Here is a 22,034-nt window from a genome sequence, read left to right on the forward strand (position 1 = left end):
TAGCTGCTAATATGGTAATTTATTCTTTTGTAGACGTCACACTGATCATTGACCGTTTGACTTCACTTAAAAACATCCGCTTTTACAAGATGTATGCATGGCCAGGAAGCTTGTATTTTCATTTTTTTCATGATGACTTCGACATTCTTTACTTCCGCGTATGAGTCAGCGTTCTTGTAAATGCAGAACATCGTCTGACGGCCTATTTTGGTTGATACATGTCCTGAAAGCTGAAACACTACAAGGCCATGAAATTCAAAGGATTCTGGTTCTCGATGCTGGTATATAACTTCGCTTTTCTCTTACAAGGTAAGAGCTTGCCATTGTTTGCTTTTGAAATCAAGGTATGCCCTTCGGGTTTTTAAATTTCATTGAAAATGAGATGGTTGTTTTTCTTATAAGTCGATAAATTTTCGAAAGACATTTCTCGCTGACCATGTTTTAATCTATAATTATCGAAATTTAATACGATGATGATAAAGAATGATAACATCGCTATGTGTTGATTTAATCTTTTATCGCTTTGTTTGGGTTTTTTGTTTACACTTTCATTACAATTGTGTTTACACAATGTGTGCATGTTTTGTAAGGAAGTCATACCTCCTGCCTTTTTCGTAAAACAAATCAGACACGCGCAGTCTGTGTAGGTATTGTATATTTTATAACTGGGTTTTGTGGGCTGCAATTTGTCGTAGTTAATGTATTCTTCTCAATTATACGACAATTACAATTTTACTGTGAAGTTTTGTATTAGAAAATTCGAAAAATTATTATAAATCTGTATATAAGTTTAAAGATTGGTAATCCAGGCATTACATTGTTTAAAAATAAAAGTTTCTCCGGATTTTATAAATAATTTTATTGATCTTTGGACTTGGTGCTTCTAGCCTTCATCAGGTCAGCACTGAAGCACCTAGTCGAAAGCTCAATAAAATTATTTATAAAAATCTGGAGAAACTTTTATTTTTAAACAAATCTGTATATGTATAATTTCACAAATCCTTTAGAAATTTAAATTAAGTATCAATAGCTTCATGTATACAAGTTTCACTATGGTTTTTTTGGCAAAGTTAGAACTTGTTTACAAGATGTGCTATACTAGTCTATGATACCATACTTCTTGTGTGGGTGTATGCATTATAGAAGAAAAATTTGCTCCAGATTATGTCACATCCTTTTGAACTGCTGCATAAATTATACTGCTTCATACAAAATCAGGGCATCGGAAGGAACATAAAATGGGTGGGGGGTTGACATTTCAGAAATTATGAGTACCAATGTCTGCAACATGTTGTCAAGTAGTCGCCATTTTTAATTTTAGCAATGCCTGTCGTCTAATCACTAACATAATAAACTAATGAAAAAAAATTGCAAAAGACTCCTACATGATTCTTTAGTGTCCACTCACTGCTCTGTAGATATGTATGTTTTATAGTCAAAATAGACTATTAATAAACATTCTCTTTCATGGTAATTTTGCTATTTCAATACAAAGGGGGGGCCTGCCTCCCTTCTGAGAAAAGTGCAGGGGCTTTACCCCCCTGGTGCCCCTATACAAAATTTAATTCACTTTGTGATTCAATTCACAAATATCTCATTCGAAATGCTATTGCAAAATGAGTTGTATAACTACAGCTTAGTCGCCTCAGTAGTGTATCTTTTGCATATTTTGCTTGTATTTTGGTGAAGTTCCTTCTAGCAAAAATGTTATAAATTTTATAAAAGATAATTTCAGAACAGAGTTCTTGTCAGGTCAAATAATCAATATTGTCTTCACAGACGCATATTGCATAGACAAGTATTATGGTTTATATGACATAGGCCATATAAGTACCCATTACATCAAAGAATTGCAGAATGAAGGACTCGACAAGTAAACATCTTATCTTGAAAGAAGTCAACCGTTGTGTATAAATATATATAATATATTAATCCTAACACAGTTTTAATAATCGTAAGACGGTTGTGTATAAATATGATTCAAATGTATCTGTACAGATTCCCTGACTTGTAGTGAGTATAATGGGCTGTAGAAAGTGTGGTAAAGAGGCTTCAACCCCACCCCCTCCAATAATTAGGATGGAGTGGCTTAGCCCCCTACTCCAATGTTCATTGCTACGAAGAGCTTTTCATTATTTTCCTTGAAATGAGTCACTGTTGAATTAAATTTTTCTAAAAGGTCAGAAGGCCACGCCCTGGTTCAACCTTTCAACTTACGTGCTCAACCACCACATACTTATTTTAGATTTTTGAATTTATAGTTTTACATGTGCTTTGTTGTTGGCAAAATTTATTTGTTTATCTCTTGTTCATCTATGGCTTATTAAAGCACCTTACAGACAAACAAACTTTCTATGACAAATAGTTGCTATCCCGTGTCTACGGGCAACGAACTTTTTACGTCAAATTTTTAGGTGGCGAATTTTCTTTGATCGTCTGTACGTATCAACATATCAGATTTGGTTGATTTGTCATATTATCTTTGTAGACCTTACAGAGGAAGAAAATCAGTTATGTGGCAAATTTTTTACGACAAATGCATTTATTCAAAAGCTGACACGCTAGCGTTTGAACAAATGCATTTGTCAAAGAAAACTTTGCTACAAAGTCCCATACAGACGGGAAAAAGACGTTTGCCACATATAAATTTGTCAAAAAAAGTTTTCTCGTCCGTAAGCGGCCGTTATTGATATTTGTAAACTATAACTTCTTGAAATAGTAGAATTTTTGAAAAAGTTTTGTCCAGTCATGTTCTATGTGGGGACTTCTTTTTTCTCAGGTACTGCTGGATTTTTCTTGAAACATGTTGAAACAGGAAAGTGTATTTATGATACAAAGATAGTACAGTCAAGATATCCACCACCAACTGGGGGAGAAAGGACACTTCACTTCTTGGAGCTTTCCGACAACTGTCTTCATCCAGCATCTCAGTTCAAATTTCTAAATAATGATGCCTTATTGAAGTTGAACGTACCAGGTTGTCTTCAGGGAGTTTATAAGGCAGGAAATAGTTACTATCTTGATATGCTATATATCCACACTGATACACACAACATTAATGACGTTGCTTGTGTCAACAACAATGCTGTAACCCAAACCTCTTGGGGAGGTCTAGCAACGCGGTACGACCGTGCTGGATATCAATTTCGATATTTAAGACCTCGTACTTCTAAAGAACTAAAAGACATTCAAGGAGTTGATCCTTATTTGAAAATGGCTAGTTGTAAATTTACACCAAAAAAGCAATTTCATTTCGGTAAGGGTTATTTGGTTCTTAATTCATATTTCGGTCCACCAAAATTTAAAACACATGAAAATATTTTAAATATTCACAAGTTATTAAAAAACATGGTAAATCAGCTACGGAAAACATGAGAAATCAGCTCAGCACACAAGAAACGGTCATATTGGTATTCAAAAAAAAGAAACTTCATTAAAAAAAATTTTTATTGGTACACCAACATGTCGGCCATGATGTCAGGTGACAATGTTCTATAGACTTGTTTTTCTTGTGATTTAATTAATACAATAGAAGATTACGATCTTCTATAGTGTTTCTAATGCAGTTTCGATTGACTGGCGAAAACCAGTTTACTACGGGTGCTTTAGCATTACGGTACGAAAGGGCTGGAAATAAATTGCGCTGTTTAAAACCTGCTAAACATAATTCACCGAGAATCCAACAAAGAATTGATCCATACCTTAAGAATGGCGTCTTGTCAAGATGAAAAAAACAAGAAAGTTCATTTTGGTAGGAAATATGTCAAAAATATTTCACTGTTTCTATTTTAAAATTTGAAGTGTTTGTGTACTGTTTATGGATTTAGGTTACTTTAACAGTTTGGACGATTTTAAACACTTTTGCAATATATTTTATAGTTAAAAAAATTCAGCTTTGCGGGTTTTTCGGCACTCTTAGTTGGTGATTTTCAGTATTTTTAACGTTTGACCACAGTATGAGAAAACTGACATCAAATCGGGAACTCCATTGTGAAGGTTGCACTATATTTTATATAGGATCGTGTAGAAAACGGCCTATATAAGCAGATTTTTTTTGTAATATATTGTTTTATAATGTATAAGCAAATGAAAACAAAATACGATGTGAAATGACACAAGAAAGTTGTTATAGTGTTTTCTAAACGCGTGTTCCCGATTTGATGGCAGATCGGGACTTTCTTTCTTAGTTTTTTTAGTCACAGCCAAGCAAAAAATAATGAACTTTGAGCGAGAAAAAATCCTGGTACATGAAATTTTTGACAAATAAATTATGTTCCAAAAATGTTCAAAATCATCTGAACTATCTAAAAAGCCCGATATGAAAAACAGGAGCCCGAAATGTTGTGATAATAAAACCCATCACTTATATGGAGTGATGGGTTTTATTATCACAACATTTATGCCACTATTAAGTTAATTAACATTTTGTACAATTTATGTGTTTTCAATAGGTTCCGTGACTTGCGCTCGACAAAAAATAATGTACGCCAGCTGTCGTAAAGGACAATATATGGTAGTAAAGACTGCAGAATATCGTGGATTGAACCAAGGAAATGTTTGTGGTTCAAGTTACTATTACAACTGTAGTGTTGATGTTACATGTCGTCTAAAAAGACTTTGTGATGGCAAACGAGAATGTAATGTAACTGTCGATGATAACCTTTTCTCTTCAAAAAGTTGTCCTGGTTTGGACAAATATCTTTACTTTGAATATCAATGTAACTCTACCATGACGTCATTCAATGAAATTTGCAGTAAGTAATGTGGAGATGTAAACGTGCTTTTGATTGATTTGATGAACTAAATATGTAGTTATACTTCAATGTCTGCCGGACTAAGATCACTAAGGAGAATATTCATGTTCATTAACTTGTTATGTTCATCAACTAATTATCTTTTACGATTTTTTATAGTTGAAGATATTCAGTTATCACAGTCGACATTACCCAGCGAAGGTTTTGTGAAACTTTTTACCAAAGATGATGGGGAATTCGCTGTCTGTAAAAGTTCCTTGGAAAATGTCAAAGATAACGTTTGTCGTTTTCTTGGCTACCCTAAAGCCGATCAAATAAGGGGTCAGACTTCCGGTAGTTCAATGTCTAAAGCTGGAGAAGTAAACTGCAGAGCTACTGTGGCACCTTCATTTCTATGTACGGTTACACCAAGTAGTGGCTGTTCCGAGTATTCAATTTTGAAATGTAAGTTTCGGGAAAAAAATAAAGCTTGATATTTCAATACTTTTTTAGGATAAAAATATACTCATTTAATAAAAACGACAAGTTTTTTTAAAATAAACATGTTTCAACATCTCGTGATGCCATCTTCAGTATTATCAGGAATAATATGTATGTGATAAAAAAATATTAGAGTAATATGATGGAGTAATATGAAAAGTGCAGAAGCATTTGATGATTTTTTTAAGTCTGCGTTGTGTGTGTCGAGAATGATGTCTGATGTACGGTAGTTTAAAGTAATGAGTTCTTATGGACTGTTCGTTGTTGTTGGTCGTGGTTGTTTTATCGGATGTTCTAGTGTTTGTTTTGAATTTAGTATTAGTTTTGTCATGGAGATATCGTTTGACAGTTTTTTTGACGAAGTGTAGTGGGAAAGAGTTGCGTAATAAAATAGATGTGATGTTCTTTAGGTGTTGTAGAAAGCCGTTGTTGGTGTTGTTAATTTTGTATGGTCTGTCCACAAGTGTGCGTATTAATCCAGCCTTGTATGAAAGTGGTGTGAAACTGAAGTAGTTCGTCAATAGTCCCGTGTAGGTTGGTTTATGATACGTTGACCTTGTATACCTTACTTGTATTAAAATTCGAGTCGTACTCATTTTAGCTCAGCTTTAAATTCGGGCGATTTAATTTCGCGCACTTTGTTGACAATTATTCGCGCAGCTTTAAATTCGTGCAAGTAGTTTTATGTGCTCGTTCTTTTTGATTTGTTCAAAAGAGCTATTAATAATTAACGCATTTATATTGAGCTTTCTTTATTAAGAAATACCTCAATATTTATCAAAAAAGCGATTGGGTGGCCTCAAAAATGGCTTCAAAATAAAGCGTGAGTTCACTATCCCAACAAGAACTAAAAAATGTACTAAATGATATTGCCTAACAATATACTTTATAAGTCAAAAAAAAGTTTAGCTACAGCTCAAATGGATCCTCTTTTCGTTGTGGTTCCTCCAATGCGGCGCTCACACCTGATCGTTGCCAACCTTTGACGACAATGTCCTTGTTCGATTGCATGTAATCATAGAACTGCACTATCCATTTTGCGTGAAGTGGTTTGAGCAGGCTAATTCTCAAATCAACAGAAACTTTATCAGGTTGAATACCTTTCTATATTTGGGCTTGGACTTGCTCTGAATACCATGTTTGCGCCTGGTTTCGAAGGAAAGCTTTGCAAGAGCGATTGACCGTTAAATCTAAGGGCTGCAAGTATGATGTCATATTATTGGGAACAGGTATCATCTTCCCATTATTGTCGGAAATGATCTTCTTTACGGCATCCGTCCTATGTGCTTTAAAAACATCGGCGATCAAAACCCATTATTTTGTTGTGCGAAAACCAAGCTCTTCTCTAATTTGCTTTTAAGATGCGATTGACTAATTCTTCCGTTTCAGGCGACCGTGAACGAATTGGAACTGAATTTTCGTTGTTTTGTCCATTGTATACTTGCGATGAGAATGAGGTCTGGTCAATGTTTATATGAGATCGTCGGCAAAACTTTCTTGAACGATAAATGTGAAGCGAATTTCTTTTAAGAAGCCAGGTGATACGGGTTGTTTTTCAGTTGTTGCTCTACGTTTACTGAAACCCAATCTTATGAAAATTGACTGGCATCATGTATAGTGGAATTCTAGGGTTCCTCCGTTTTCTTTCAACAAAGACCGATCATTAGCCAGTACTATCCCCTTCGCTATGGAAATAGCAATGTTGTAATTGACAACACAACCGGCCGTTCTCATGCTCTTGATCATGGCGATAACTTTCTCATCGATGTTCTCGGGTAATAAAGTTTTTGCTCCACGATGTTTTCTTGGCAATTGTTCGAGTTCCATGTGCTCTTTTCGTTCCTTATTTTACGATTTGATAAGTCCACGAACAGTTGACTCTGGTACGGAATACTTTCATGCCGCCGGTCTTATTCCATGCACAATTCCCCATTTTGCAATTTCTGCTCGTTGAAAAGCATCATATGCTCCATATTTGCCCCTCCTTTTCTGGAGCGTCAAGAAATAATTGCTGTTTTACTGCATTTTCTTCGGCAGCATTTAATTTGCTGTCAGACGACGCGACCGAAATATCGTCTTGGGAAACCTTTTTGAAATATTTTAACAGAGCCGTGTGCGTTGATTTCCCGCACAATGTTTTCTGTTGGCAATACTTGAACGGTAGAATATGTGTTGCGGAAACGTTTGACGTATTCGGCAATTAGTTAATAAGGAAGTAAAATCAGTCAGTAAAATAATAATAGAACATCATATCTAACACCTAAAGAAACGTGACTCATCATTGACTATTGTGTTGAAGAAATGGAAAGCATTTGCATCGTGTGCAATGATTTGACAAAATACACTTGTCTAAAATGCAAATCATTTGTTTGTAACCGAGGAATCAAGTTTTCAATCCCTGCATCTGAAAACTATCCTGGATGGAAAAGTGGTTCGGGTGTTGCTTTATGTGAAGCGTGCGACGCGAAAGAAAATTACGCATCTGATTGCTTGCTTCAGGAAACCCACGATTCAGGAACGGATGATTCTAATTCAGTGAAACTGAGCCCCGAGGGGACATCGTTTTCTCTGGCTTGCGCATCACGAGGTTTTCATGAATACAGAAAAATCTGGGCTCCAAGAATCAACCAGCAGTTAATAATAAAACCAGAATCAGGAAACCTATTCGACCCATATGCTATTGGTCTGTTTACCAAAATCAGAGGCAAGATTGAACCATTGTCACTGGTCGGACATTTGCCTCGAGAGATTTCCTGATTTTGCAAGTTCTTTTTTGAATATGGGGGCAATATAGAAGCATGTGTGTGTGACATCAAATTTCGTCGATCCACATTACCACAAGGAGGCTTGGAGATTCCTATTACCCTAACAGTCATGCAGAACAATGCAAGTTTTAGGATACCTTACTTGTATTAAAATTTGCGCAGTACTAGAATTCGCGCAGCGCTGAGTGCGCGAATTTTAGTACTGCGCGAAATATAATCCGCGTGAAAAGCTTTGTAGTGTAATATGAGACATTCATTGTTGGTTATACAAATCAGTTGTTTTATTAACGCATATACCTATTGACATATGTTTTTAGTTGTCCTGGTAACATTAAAAATCAAAAATGTCTTCATTTTCATCCTGTACAATTTCAGTCGGGATATTCTCAGGTTCTACGTAGTATTCCGTCACGAATGCCTGCATTTTGCTGTATATCCTAAAACTTGCATTGTTCTGCATGACTGTTAGGGTAATAGGAATCTCCAAGCCTCCTTGTGGTAATGTGGATCGACGAAATTTGATGTCACACACACATGCTTCTATATTGCCCCCATATTCAAAAAAGAACTTGCAAAATCGAGAAATCTCTCGAGGCAAATGTCCGACCAGTGACAATGGTTCAATCTTGCCTCTGATTTTGGTAAACAGACAAATAGCATATGGGTCGAATAGGTTTCCTGATTCTGGTTTTATTATTAACTGCTGGTTGATTCTTGGAGCCCAGATTTTTCTGTGTTCATGAAAACCTCGTGATGCGCAAGCCAGAGAAAACGATGTCCCCTCGGGGCTCAGTTTCACTGAATTAGAATCATCCGTTCCTGAATCGTGGGTTTCCTGAAGCAAGCAATCAGATGCGTAATTTTCTTTCGCGTCGCACGCTTCACATAAAGCAACACCCGAACCACTTTTCCATCCAGGATAGTTTTCAGATGCAGGGATTGAAAACTTGATTCCTCGGTTACAAACAAATGATTTGCATTTTAGACAAGTGTATTTGTCAAATCATTGCACACGATGCAAATGCTTTCCATTTCTCCAACACAATAGTCAATGATGAGTCACGTTTCTTTAGGTGTTAGATATGATGTTCTATTATTATTTTACTGACTGATTTTACTTCCTTATTAACTAATTGCCGAATACGTCAAACGTTTCCGCAACACATATTCTACCGTTCAAGTATTGCCAACAGAAAACATTGTGCGGGAAATCAACGCACATGGCTCTGTTAAAATATTTCAAAAAGGTTTCCCAAGACGATATTTCGGTCGCGTCGTCTGACAGCAAATTAAATGCTGCCGAAGAAAATGCAGTAAAACAGCAATTATTTCTTGACGCTCCAGGACGAAAGAAAGGAGGGCAAATATGGAGCATATGATGCTTTTCAACGAGCAGAAATTGCAAAATGGGGAATTGTGCATGGAATAAGACCGGCGGCAAGAACGTATTCCGTACCAGAGTCAACTGTTCGTGGACTTGTCAAATCGTAAAATAAGGAACGAAAAGAGCGCACTGAACTCGAACAATTGCCAAGAAAACATCGTGGAGCAAAAACTTTATTACCCGAGAACATCGATGAGAAAGTTATCGCCATGATCAAGAGCATGAGAACGGCCGGTTGTGTTGTCAATTACAACATTGCTATTTCCATAGCGAAGGGGATAGTACTGGCTAATGATCGGTCTTTGTTGAAAGAAAACGGAGGAACCCTAGAATTCCACTATACATGATGCCAGTCAATTTTCATAAGATTGGGTTTCAGTAAACGTAGAGCAACAACTGAAAAACAACCCGTATCACCTGGCTTCTTAAAAGAAATTCGCTTCACATTTCATCGTTCTATTAAGAAAGTGGTTACCGCTTATGACGTTCCCGACGATCTCATTATAAACATTGACCAGACCCATCTCCCGTTTGTCCTCATCAGCAAGTATACAATGGACAAAACTAACGAGAAATTTGTGCCGATCAGTGATAGCGCCGATTATCGCCAAATTACTGGAACATTCTCAGTCACCGCGTCGGGAAAGTTTCTGCCAATTCAACTAATCTACCAGGGGAAAACATTTGATTCAGATTTCCAAAAGAATTCCACGTTACCCACATGGAAAATCATTGGGCAAATGAAACGAAAGCAATTGAATTAGTCAATCGCATTCTTATCCCCTATGTTAAGCAAATTAGAGAAGAGCTTGGTTTTCGCGCAACAAAACAATGGGTTTTGATTGCCGATGTTTTTAAACACATAGGACGGATGCCGTAAAGAAGATCATTTCCGACAATAATGGGAAGATGATACCTGTTCCCAATAATATGACATCATACCTGCAGCCCTTAGATTTAACGGTCAATCGCTCTTGCAAAGCTTTCCTTCGAAACCAGGCGCAAACATGGTATTCAGAGCAAGTCCAAGCCCAAATAGAGAAAGGTATTCAACCTGATAAAGTTTCTGTTGATTTGAGAATTAGCCTGCTCAAACCACTTCACAAAAAAAGGATAGTGCAGTTCTATGATTACATGCAATCGAACAAGGACATTGTTGTCAAAGGTTGGCAACGAACAGGTGTGAGCGCCGCATTGGAGGAACCACAACGAAAAGAGGATCCATTTGAACTGTAGCTAAACTTTTGTTTGACTTATAAAGTATATTGTTAGGCAATATCATTTATTACATTTTTTAGTTCTTGTTGGGATAGTGAACTCACGCTTTATTTTGAAGCCATTTTTGAGGCCACCCAATCGCTTTTTTGATGAATATTGAGGTATTTCTTAATAAAGAAAGCTCAATATAAATGCGTTAATTATTAATAGCTCTTTTGAACAAATCAAAAAGAACGAGCACATAAAACTACTTGCGCGAATTTAAAGCTGCGCGAATAATTGTCAACAAAGTGCGCGAAATTAAATCGCCCGAATTTAAAGCTGAGCGAAAATGAGTACGACTCGAATTTTAATACAAGTAAGGTATATATATTCATCACATACATAATATTTCTTATAATACTGAAGATGACATCACGAGATGTTGAAACATGTTTATTTAAAAAAAACTTGTCGTTTTTATTAAATATGCATTATCAATGGTGCTTTTACACAGTTACGATAAACTAGACTACTAATCAAGTTTCAACTTCCGCTAAATGAGAAGCTCGAAATCAAGTGATATTTATAATGTTAGGAATTGTATTTGAAACGTCGAACGCTTTGTTTAAAAGAGTGCGTTTTGTTGTTTCGTCTGGTATATTTCACCGACTCTTGTCCTATCTTTGCAACAAACTTTTTTGTTATTTGCAATTTTTCCTTTATGGAGAACCGTATGGGTTTGTGTCATTGCTTTCCATCATATCACACAATTTTATCGTTATCACAATTTTAAATTTTTTGTTGACTCTGACTACCGCTAAGGTTATCGAAACGTTAGTCAACATCAATAACAACTGTCCTTCTCAGGACTCTACTAAATTGGATGATCTACATTATAAACATGTAACGATATTCCCGCGCTCAACCATCTACTCAATAAATATTTTGTCACCTCAGGTCATGTTTGTGATGATCCGCTCTTACAAAACACACAAAAGTTCCCGGACTCCTTGTTTACTGTCTCAACCTCCACCCAGAACCATAGTGCTGCTAAAGCAAGAATATCCAGTGGCAGTTCGTGGTGTGCTCCTGTTGCAGATGGCAATCATTATCTTCAACTGAATTTCCCAAGTCTTTATACAGTTAACGCTATCGCAGTCTTTGGAGACAGTTCAAATTCAAGCTTTATAACTGAATATCACTTGCTTACAAACATTGACGGTGTTAACTGGAACTCTGAAAAATCCAAAAAGGTAACAAAAAACTTCTCTAATTTTATTTTGTTGAATTGTACCAATACTCTATAGCAAAACTTTATTTATAATGGCTACTTTACTCAAAAATAGTAAATATAGTAAAGCAATAGATAGCAAGTTGCGAAAAACATGTCTCCTACATCGCCATCTTGCGTTTTACTTAGTTTTCTGACAATAAAGATGATTGTTTACTTCAGAAAGCAATTCTAGAGAGGACTAAAGTTTCCACTCGATAGAACATTAAGATTTTGTAGCGTCAAAAAAAAAATAAAAATTTAATTGAAATAACTAAACGTGCATTCAGGAAGAGTCGTTTACTTTTTAATGCGAACATTGAAAACTACAGCAAACGCAATAAAACTTTAAGAAATTAAGGAAAACTATTACAACCTTTTCCTTGATGAATACTAGTATGAAGTAAGTGGTTTTAACTCGGGAGTATTTCGATGTAGATCGTCCAGGTTAGTAGAGTCCTGAGAATGACGGTTGGTTTTGGTGTTGACTGACGTTATGACAACCTTAGCGGTAGTTATCATCGACAGCCTTAGCGGTAGTCATGAATTTGTCCGAATCAACTATAGAATCATGGAAATGGAGAGCAATTCATCTAATTATTAAATAGTTAACGATAAATTTCAAAATCGATATTTAAAATATTAAAGTTAACAATGGACGCTTAAGTTAACTGAATTCTTAATGCTGATTGTTCAGGTTTGTACATTACTGATGAGGACTGTTGGTGTCAGTGTTAACTGACGTTTTGACATCCTTAGCGGTGGTCATCTTCAATTTACTTTTATTCTTATAAGAATTCTGCTATCTCCAAATTTCGTTTTGGTAACTTTGCTAATTATTCATCGGCTGAAACAAGATTGTAACTTTAACAATCAGTTTGTGGCTATATGAACTAACAGATTCCTTCCTTGCGATTTATCTTCAAGTTTAAATTGCAGTTTGTGGCTTTGAAAAGATATTCAGAAGATCCATAAGCCATTATCCCGTTTAGAGCGTCAAACAAACCCGACTTTTCTCTAACTTTCTCGACCTTTCCCTACCCAAATACTTAAGTCATTATTTTCTCTTGTTTCAGATTATACAACAAAATTGGAATGGTTACAATGATGTAGCTATAGAGAAATTCTCTCGTGGCATTAAAGCCAAAAGCTTACGAATAGTTCCGGCGAAGTCTATTGGTAAACCGTGTTTACGAATTGAAGTTTGTGGGGGAGGTAAGAAGTGAAAATATGTCTGGTTTGGTTTGCTCTGTAAAGGAGGTATTAATATACTATATATAAACTTGTTTGCTCTTAAAATTAACTAAACACGTGGAAATTTCTTATTTGAGGTATTCTATACATCTCCCAGGCAAATCTTAACATTGCAATCTCAGACTTTAGTGTTGCACTACATGTTTCTTTTTTCCACAATTTCCGAACTTTTTACTAAACATAATGATGTTCCACCACAAATCAAGAAATTCAGACGAAGTATTCTATTTTATCGCATGATTTTATCCATCTCAAAATGCAATGATACCATGTTTACCGTTTGGTTTTTTTTCTTTAATCATTCAGACATTCTACCAGACAAACCAACACATCTTACCGCGAATAAAGTTGCATCAAGATACCTCAAAATTACCTGGAAAGATCCAAAAAACACTGGTGTGAAACTTGGCACAAATCTCTTGAATCCTCTGACCAAAGTTCGATTAATAGTGATAAAGGATACTGTCGTTATTTTTAACAAAACTTGGGAAGCAACTCTAATTAAACCTTATCTATTAGAGAATCTTATTCCTTGCACAACGTATGCCGTAAATGTTTCCGCTGGCAACTCTGAAGGTTTTGGTGGATCAATTACAGCTAGTTTTACCACTGCGGAAGATGGTGAGTTCGTATTATTTTTTTGTGCATTCATATGGTTTTGTTTGCATTGATGGTTTTATTATTGTTGACGAATAAAACGTTTGAAATCTCAAATCGTTTGCTGGTCGACTTATGTGTCAATCATGTTTTTCTTTTGTGTTTTATTTATGTTAGTAATGACAGTATACTGGTTGGGATTTCTTTTTAAATTTTACTGTTTTAGATAAATCTTTAAAAAATGTGTTGTTCATTTTTGTTCAGTTCCCGAAGGTCCACCTTTAAATGTTAACATTTTCGCCATCAGCAGTTCATCGTTATCAGTAACGTGGAAGCCACCTGATGTACCCAAAAGAAACGGAAAGATAGTCAGTTACACTGTTTGTATTAAACAATGTGGGAGTGTCACGTGTTCAAAAAACTATACTACTGAGGAACAACATTTGGAAATAAATCATTTAAAACCAGCGACAAAATATTGTGTGCGCGTTTTAGCGTCTACGAAAGTGGGTCCTGGAATTTACAGCAAATTGAAGTGGACGTTCTCAAACGGACGTGAGTTATTTATCAAAATAAAAATAAGAACTTATAAAGGTAATATATTATTTTTTCACCTTTTAATTTTAGTTGCACCGGAACACCCCAGAAATCAGACAGCGTATTCACTGACTTATTTGTTGCGAATCCCCTCCATAAAATATCAGTAAGTACTTTCAAAAAATCTTCTCTCGGCCATAAAAAAGAACAGTTAAAAGATCCTTTGAGCATTGACGTGGTGTGAACAATTTTTCTGTTGTGACGTGTGGCGGAAGGGGGAAGTCTATTTCGACTCAGAATGCGTCCCCGAGATCTAAAACTTTAAAAACGAGGTCTTGATTAAGGCCCAAGCCGAAATTTTTTAAATGAAGAAGCTCTAAATTACCATTTCTATAAGAGATGAAGTAGTAAAACTGCAGTATTTCAAAAGCGTTTTTCCAACCTAAAATCGAACTTTGACACCCCATATTCACTTCTGCACCCCAATATAAATAGAAGAGTCATTTATAGCGCATGCTGCAAATGCTTTAGAGCTTTAACGTACTTCACTTTGAAAATCGCATCATGCGTAGAAACAACAAATTTTCTCGAATTTCAAAAAAAGTGTTCTGTTCTTGTGAATATATGAATTGAGATCTTATTAGAAATTGCTGTTGTTATTCATCACCATCTCATCTGTAGTAATGTAGATCATTTGGTTTATACTCTTTTACTGTCCCGTGCGTATATATTTTTTTCTATGGAAGCTTTAAGTGCAAAAACTCAGACTCTTTGAAGGCTTGCCTCAAGAACTCAAGGAGTGGTGCTGTATTGCTGGCTTACGTATCTCAGCCTTGTGAAATAGGTTCCGAAAAGCCCGCCACACATTCTTTGCGGCACATTACGTCTGTTACTGGATTTGAAGATACAGCTATATGCAATAAGAGTTGCGATATATTTCAAACTTTTTGGAAATCGATCAGATGTAATTTCTCGCCAGATGCTAGTTTTTTTAACTACCTTAGATCTTTCATAAAGTTAAATCATCAAATATGAACATTTGCTTTTACCTATCAAGGTGTGAATAGCCACATATTGAGCAATTTGCTAAACCCTGTTGTTTGTAAATATCTGAGGCTATTGACTGCATTTGTAATAGCATTTTTGTTCTGTTAAGCTTAGAGTGTTCGCAAACTTGTTCAATCCTATTTTTCAAGTTTCAATTATAGCTTCAGTAACTCATAAAGACAATATTATGTCAAATTGTTGTAGTATGTGATGTTTTACAAAGTTGTGTTTTGTTTCTTTTTCTTACATGATTTTTTTCAGACAAAACGTAAAATTAGTTTGTCAACAGCGAAGATACTTGGATACAGAGCATACAAGAATCGTTTGAAAGTTTGTCGACGTTAACTTGTTATAGACTAAATTGTTGCCAAACAAATTAATGCAAATGCGATTTCAAGCAGAGAATTGAATGTACATTGTTGTGAAAAGACTTCCCTCTGGAAAAACTGTCAAATCAAATTACTACTAAAATACAGCTTTACTGCTAAAGTCAAAGTCATACTTCAAAATTTAATACACGATAGATTTAAACGTTACTTCACTCTTGGCATTTACGTCAAAAACTATATTTCACTGCGATAGAAGCCCAACATTTTATTTCAGTTTTTCCACTTTAAATGAAAATAAGTCTGTGCATTGCACTTATAAAAATTCCTCATACTTCTCATAGTTTGGCATTCATATTTATACTCCTAGTTTGACGTACATAATGGTGACTTGGCAAGCGTTCGCTTTTTAACGAAACATAGCTCCCATTTAATGTTTGTAATTATTACACAACTTTAAGATATTATCTGCAGTTTTGGCAAATATTCGTACAACCAATTGTAATTTTGCGTTTAAAAATAAGCGATATATTATTTGCACATTCTTTTTTTCATTTACAGATCTTTTTATGTGGTAGCAATGGAGCATGACAAAAAAGGAAGTGGGTTGCCTTCAGAATTCAAAAATGATGACTTAGTGAGTTACTCTGAGGCCATATCATCCGCACAACCAAAGCCTTATATTGCTGCAGTAATTTTTCCCATTACAAAAAACACGTCATTGTTCACACTTGGTGATGTTGCAAACACAGTTGTTACAAGAAGACGCCACTCTGATGGTAAAAAACACCAAAATGGCCCTCTGAAGGCAGGCACTAGTTACAAAATTTTCCAGCGAGTTTTCGTAGATGATCAGGTAAGCAGTGAGATCAATCTTTGTCAAATTTTATGTGCAATGTTATCAGCACTTTTTTTAATTCATTATAAGTATTTACTTCGTTTCAGGTTTCTTTTTATTCTACTGAGTGGAGTCCTCCAGCAAAAACACTACAAAACACAGGTATAGGGTTTTTTGTTAAACTCACTGTAACGAGCCATTCAATTGTCTATATATGACTCTGCTCATGTGACATAAACGATTTTCACAATTACGCACCTCTTGTGGAATACTTATATGGCAACCATTCGTAAAGTAGATCACAGCTGTGTTTTGTGCATTGCTTTGTTTAATGTCTGTCAATTTGTTTTCACTTGTCTTACTTATGCCTCATTTATGCATTTACTTGTCTTGTACTTAATTTTATGTCATTCATGCCTTCCATTCTCTTGTTTTTAGTACTATATCAATTATGTCTTGGGAAGATAACATTGGTTTTGGTCTGAATAATTTTTGACATCATGCTCTGTCTTATTATTCTTATGTCATTCGTAATCACTTGTCTTATGTTATTCATTTCTTACTTGTTTTATAAAACCTTAAACTTTGAAATTGACTTTTTATTACGTTCCACTGGTGATAAGTCTTTTTGTCCTAAATTTTTTACTTTAATAACGGCGCCTCTATGTTTTTCCACTTTTTTTAGAAATCCCAGCCACGACAAAATGGTACATCATTTTGGCTGCCGTCATTTCAGGAATCATTCTCATCATTGCTTTCTGTTCAATTATTCTACTTTATCGTCGACGTTTTGTATTGAACAACAAAAATAAACAAAATAAACAACTTCAGTCCCCTGGTATAGAGAGCACAGACGTAAACAATGGAGCCTATGAAGAAGTGAAATTATCCGACATATCTAAAAGAAACGATAATGAGGCTTTGACAGACCGTGATGACTTAAATTATCAAAAATTAGACGTATCAAAAATGGACAGGGAAGAAAATTATCAGTCTTTAATGGATATGCCTTACGTCAATATCAAAGATAAAACGTATCAAGACTGAAGAAAGTTCACATATATACCATTTCTCATGTAATGAATGAAAAATAATAAAAGTAAACTTTTATATGGCATGTAACTTATGTTAAGTGTCAAAGACATGTATCACGAGCTTTAAAATTAGCGAAGGTCTCATGTTCCTCTGTTCTAAAAAGCCTAGCTAGCATTTACAAAAATGGCACGTTATTTTCGCTACGCTAACTCCAGCAATTGCTCCCTTTTCTTAATCTTTTTACTATCTATAGAAGCGATAGAGTTATTGAAGAATCAGCTTTGCAAAACATGAATTAAGAAGATGATAATGTCAGATAATGAGTCATTAACAGTAACTGCTGATCCAAGATATTAAGAAATTGACGTATCGAAAATGAATACAGAAGATGATTATCAATCGTTAATGGAGGATGATAATGATTTGTCTTATGTAAATGTGAAAAAAATTGATGACAATAAATGGTGAAATGCATTAGATAGATATACCATCAACAAAAATAAATAAGATGAGGAAGCGAAGTGAAATGACAAAGAATGGATTCAAATGAGAGAATTTTTTAGTTTATAGTGTATCAAAACAACTATTTTTGCTAAATCGTTTACGATATTCTATGGTGTGAAGCACAACAGAATCTGAGGAATTTATTAATTACATATGTAATGAAGATGTATTAAAAGATGCTTTTAAAAGAACAAGAAAAAAAACTTTCCAACTAAGGCTTGCTCATACACAAAGCATTAAAAAGAATGGTTTGGACCCGGGAGTATCGTTATTCATTAGATGTTTGTAGAGGTAGATCGTTCAGATTAATAAAGTCATGAGAAAGACTGTTGGTGTTGATTATGACTGACGTTTAAAACCTTAGCAATGAAGACGTCTACCGCTAAGGTTGTCAAAACGTCAGTCGATATCAACACCAGCAGTCTTTCTCATGACTTTCCTTGCCTGGACGATCTACCTCTACAAACATAGCTACGTATACACTTTTCATATGCTTACCGGACTTTTCATATGCTTACCAAACACTTCTAAAAAAACAATATGTTATTTGCGTATATTAGAATTAGCTAGAGTCAATCACATGTCATATTTAGCAGCGTAGCCTGCTGGACTTTTTTACTTTCGCTTTGCGAATATTTTATTGTTCACTGACCGTGAGAACAATGTAATTTATAGTTTTCTACAATTTATAACATGCATACCTACATAAATTAATATGAGTTCCCCAAATATCAATTCTGGCTATAGCCTTGATTTCTAATCGAAAGAAATGGGACCTTTAGCAATTTAGGGGCTCCAGTCGTCTTTACAGAATCCAACACAGCATCCCTCTGGCCTAAAAATTAGGACGAAGAAGATTCCGAAGAGAACAGACATCTTAAAATTCTATATTTGAATTAGGACAAAAGACGTGGGTTTAATGTGCTCGACAAAGGCTTTGAAATAAAGTCAAAAATTTAACACACGATTTTGCGTCTTTGGTTTCAATTCAAGTGTTGAATTTTAAGATGGCTAGTTTCTTAGGAATCTGCTTCTTCCTGTATTGAAAGATTTCAGCATTCTAAAGTTTTTTGAATCTTACTGCATGACAATTGTTTTGACTCAAGAGTACAGTTTAAATTTGTACAGCCTGGCTCCATAATAAAACTTAATAGACCAGGCTGTCTTGTTGGAGAAGACACAGTAAGAGACTAATCGGGGATATACCAGAACACAAAAGACCTTGCCACGCCTAACTGTTAATGGTGAACTATTAATTTCACGCTTTAATAAATGTGTAGTACCTCCTGGACTTATAAAACCTCATTCCTACGAGGGAATAGACGATTGTAAACATGAAGATAATCAGCAATTTCATTTTGGTTAGTACGAATTTTTATCCAGTTTGCATATATAGTTAAAATAGAACTAAACGCCTTTGATTAGCGTTCATGTAAACATATATATGTTTTTTGTTGGTGAAATTTATTTATACATTTATTTTATAGTTTACAAGTTGATATTTGAAAGTTCCCATGAATGGTATGAAATTGTGGAGTTTTGCATGTTCACTTAAAGTCACGGTAAACTTCTTCACTTTTTTTTTTCAGGTACCCTTTGAATTTATTTTAAAACATGCGAACTTACATTAAGTACACCATGTCATCGGGTCCATTACTCACTGTGGATACGGTGGATACCAAATCATTCTAACTAACGTAGAAAAATTTAAAAAGCTTTTACTTCCTGTTTTACAGTTATCAATGTGGAATGCTGAATCCATTATGTTCCAAAAAGAGTCTGAATGTCACAATGTGTTCAATTGCTGAGAAATTCTTCAAAAAGTGCTTAAAAAATCGAGACAATAAAATACAACTTTATTAATGTTTTTGTGATTTCAACCTTTTTGTCTACTTTTGTGTCCTACTTTGTGTCTTTCTTTATTTCTACGATTTGCCAACCTTTTTGTCTCCGTTTGTGTCTCTCTTTTTGTCTGCCTTTGTGTCTTCCATTTTATCAACCTTTTTCTCCACCAATGTGTCTACATTTATGTTTATCTGTTTGTTCTTCCTTTGTGTCTTTATCATTTTCACTTTGATCGAGGTGGTTTGTAAATTGCGATCTCATTAATTAATCATCTAGATGAGTACCTCATAATAATAATAATGAATGTATGTATAATTTCGCACACCCATAATCTTTCCTTTGTTTTTGGAAGTCTTCTCTATGTATTCAGGTTCTTGTAAAACTGGTTGAACTCATCAATGTTCAGTTGCCGTTCAAAACACGTATCGCTATTTCACAACAATTATCCAACACTTATCCAACACTTTTACACACCTTTTGAGACAATTGTATTTATTTAGCTGCTCCTTCGATATGTTTAAAAACTTTGTTGACATGATCAAGAGCCTCTCAAACAGGCTTTCAGAGCTTTGAAATATCTTGTAAGTACAAGTTCAAACAATTTTTCAAGCAGACTTAAGCAGTAAACATGAATGGTGGCATCCTGAAGAACTCAGGCTCTTAAACTTGCCCCCACTTTCGAGACCCTTGTGTTAATATCAAATACGTTGATCAAAAGCGTATTCAATTCACACAGACTGATGTTTACTAATTTGAACTCGCAACTGCAAGATGGATTAGGTTTCAAAATGAACACAATCGTCACAAAATGACTACACCCATGTGATTTTCCCTACACTATGCTTGACACTGCTAGAACATAGCACTTGTAGAACACTTCTAAACTGAGTGGATCTTCGCTATGAATTATGGTAAAAGTAGAATACGATTTTAAATCTACTTTGTAAAGAGCAATGATATTTACTAATATTCATCTTTACAAATAATACTTAGAGGTTTGTGTTCGCGATACCAACAGTGCGCCATGGTTATCGTCTCCAATAGCTGCTAATATGGTAATTTATTCTTTTATAGACGTCACACTGATCATTGACCGTTTGACTTCACATTAAAACATCCGCTTTTACAAGATATATGCATGGCCAGGAAGCTTGTATTTTCATTTTTTTCATGATGACTTCGACATTCTTTACTTCCGCGTATGGGTCAGCGTTCTTGTAAATGCAGAACATCGTCTGACGGCCTATTTTGGTTGATACATGTCCTGAAAGCTGAAACACTACACGGCCATGAAATTCAAAGGATTCTGGTTCTCGATGCTGGTATATAACTTCGCTTTTCTCTTACAAGGTAAGAGCTTGCCATTGTTTGCTTTTGAAATCAAGGTATGCCCTTCGGGTTTTTAAATTTCATTGAAAATGAGATGGTTGTTTTTCTTGTAAGTCGATAAATTTTCGAAAGACATTTCTCGCTGACCATGTTTTAATGTATAATTATCGAAATTTAATACGATGATGTAAAAGAATGATAACATCGCTATCTGTTGATTTAATCTTTTATCGCTTTGTTTGGGTTTTTTGTTTACACTTTCATTACAAATGTATTTACACAATGTGTGCATGTTTTGTAAGGAAGTCATACCTCTCCTGCCTTTTTCGTAAAACAAATCAGACACGCGCAGTCTGTGTAGGTATTGTATATTGTATAACTGGGTTTTGTGGTTTGCAATTTGTCGTAGTTAATGTATTCTTCTCAACTATACGACAATTACAATTGTTTTACTGTGAAGTCTTGTATTGGAAAATTCGAAACATTATTATAAATCTGTATATAAGTTTAAAGATTGGTAATTCAGGCATTATATTGTTTAAAAATAAAAGTTTCTCCGGATTTTATAAATCATTTTATTGAGCTTTCGACTCGGTGCTTCGAGCCTTCAGCACCGAAGCACCTAGTCGAAAGCGCAATAAAATCATTTATAAAATCCGGAGAAACTTTTATTTTTAAACAAATCTGTATATGTATAATTTCACGAACCTTTAGAAATTTAAATTAAGTATTGATAGCTTCATGTATACAAGTTCCACTATGGTTTTTTGGCAACGTTAGAACTTGGTAACAAGATGTGCGATACTAGCCTATGATACCATACTTCTTGTGTGAGTCTATGCAATATAGAAGAAAAATTTGCTCCAGAT

General features: G+C 35.0%; 1 protein-coding gene across 10 annotated transcripts in view; it reads left to right on the forward strand.

The window, feature by feature from the left end:
* Positions 1-50: 50 nt before the first annotated feature.
* The window catches only part of LOC124450437 (receptor-type tyrosine-protein phosphatase S-like), a 49,995-nt gene continuing 28,011 nt past the window's right edge, over positions 51-22,034 (forward strand). For 6 of the 10 annotated variants that reach the window (XM_047001095.1, XM_047001097.1, XM_047001096.1 and 3 more), the window contains exons 1-5: positions 52-309; positions 2,780-3,256; positions 4,452-4,754; positions 4,914-5,198; positions 11,541-11,836. In XM_047001095.1, coding sequence (XP_046857051.1) covers positions 249-309; positions 2,780-3,256; positions 4,452-4,754; positions 4,914-5,198; positions 11,541-11,836 — 1,422 coding nt within the window. In that variant the 5' untranslated portion in view covers positions 52-248. Of the gene's footprint in view, positions 310-2,779; positions 3,752-4,451; positions 4,755-4,913; positions 5,199-11,540; positions 11,837-20,876; positions 21,187-22,034 lie in introns of those variants that run through there. The other 4 variants (XM_047001099.1, XM_047001106.1, XM_047001103.1 and 1 more) reach the window with 3 other exon arrangements.

This window comes from Xenia sp. Carnegie-2017, unplaced genomic scaffold (genome assembly GCF_021976095.1).
Source record: "Xenia sp. Carnegie-2017 unplaced genomic scaffold, XeniaSp_v1 HiC_scaffold_24, whole genome shotgun sequence".
NCBI lineage: Eukaryota > Metazoa > Cnidaria > Anthozoa > Malacalcyonacea > Xeniidae > Xenia > Xenia sp. Carnegie-2017.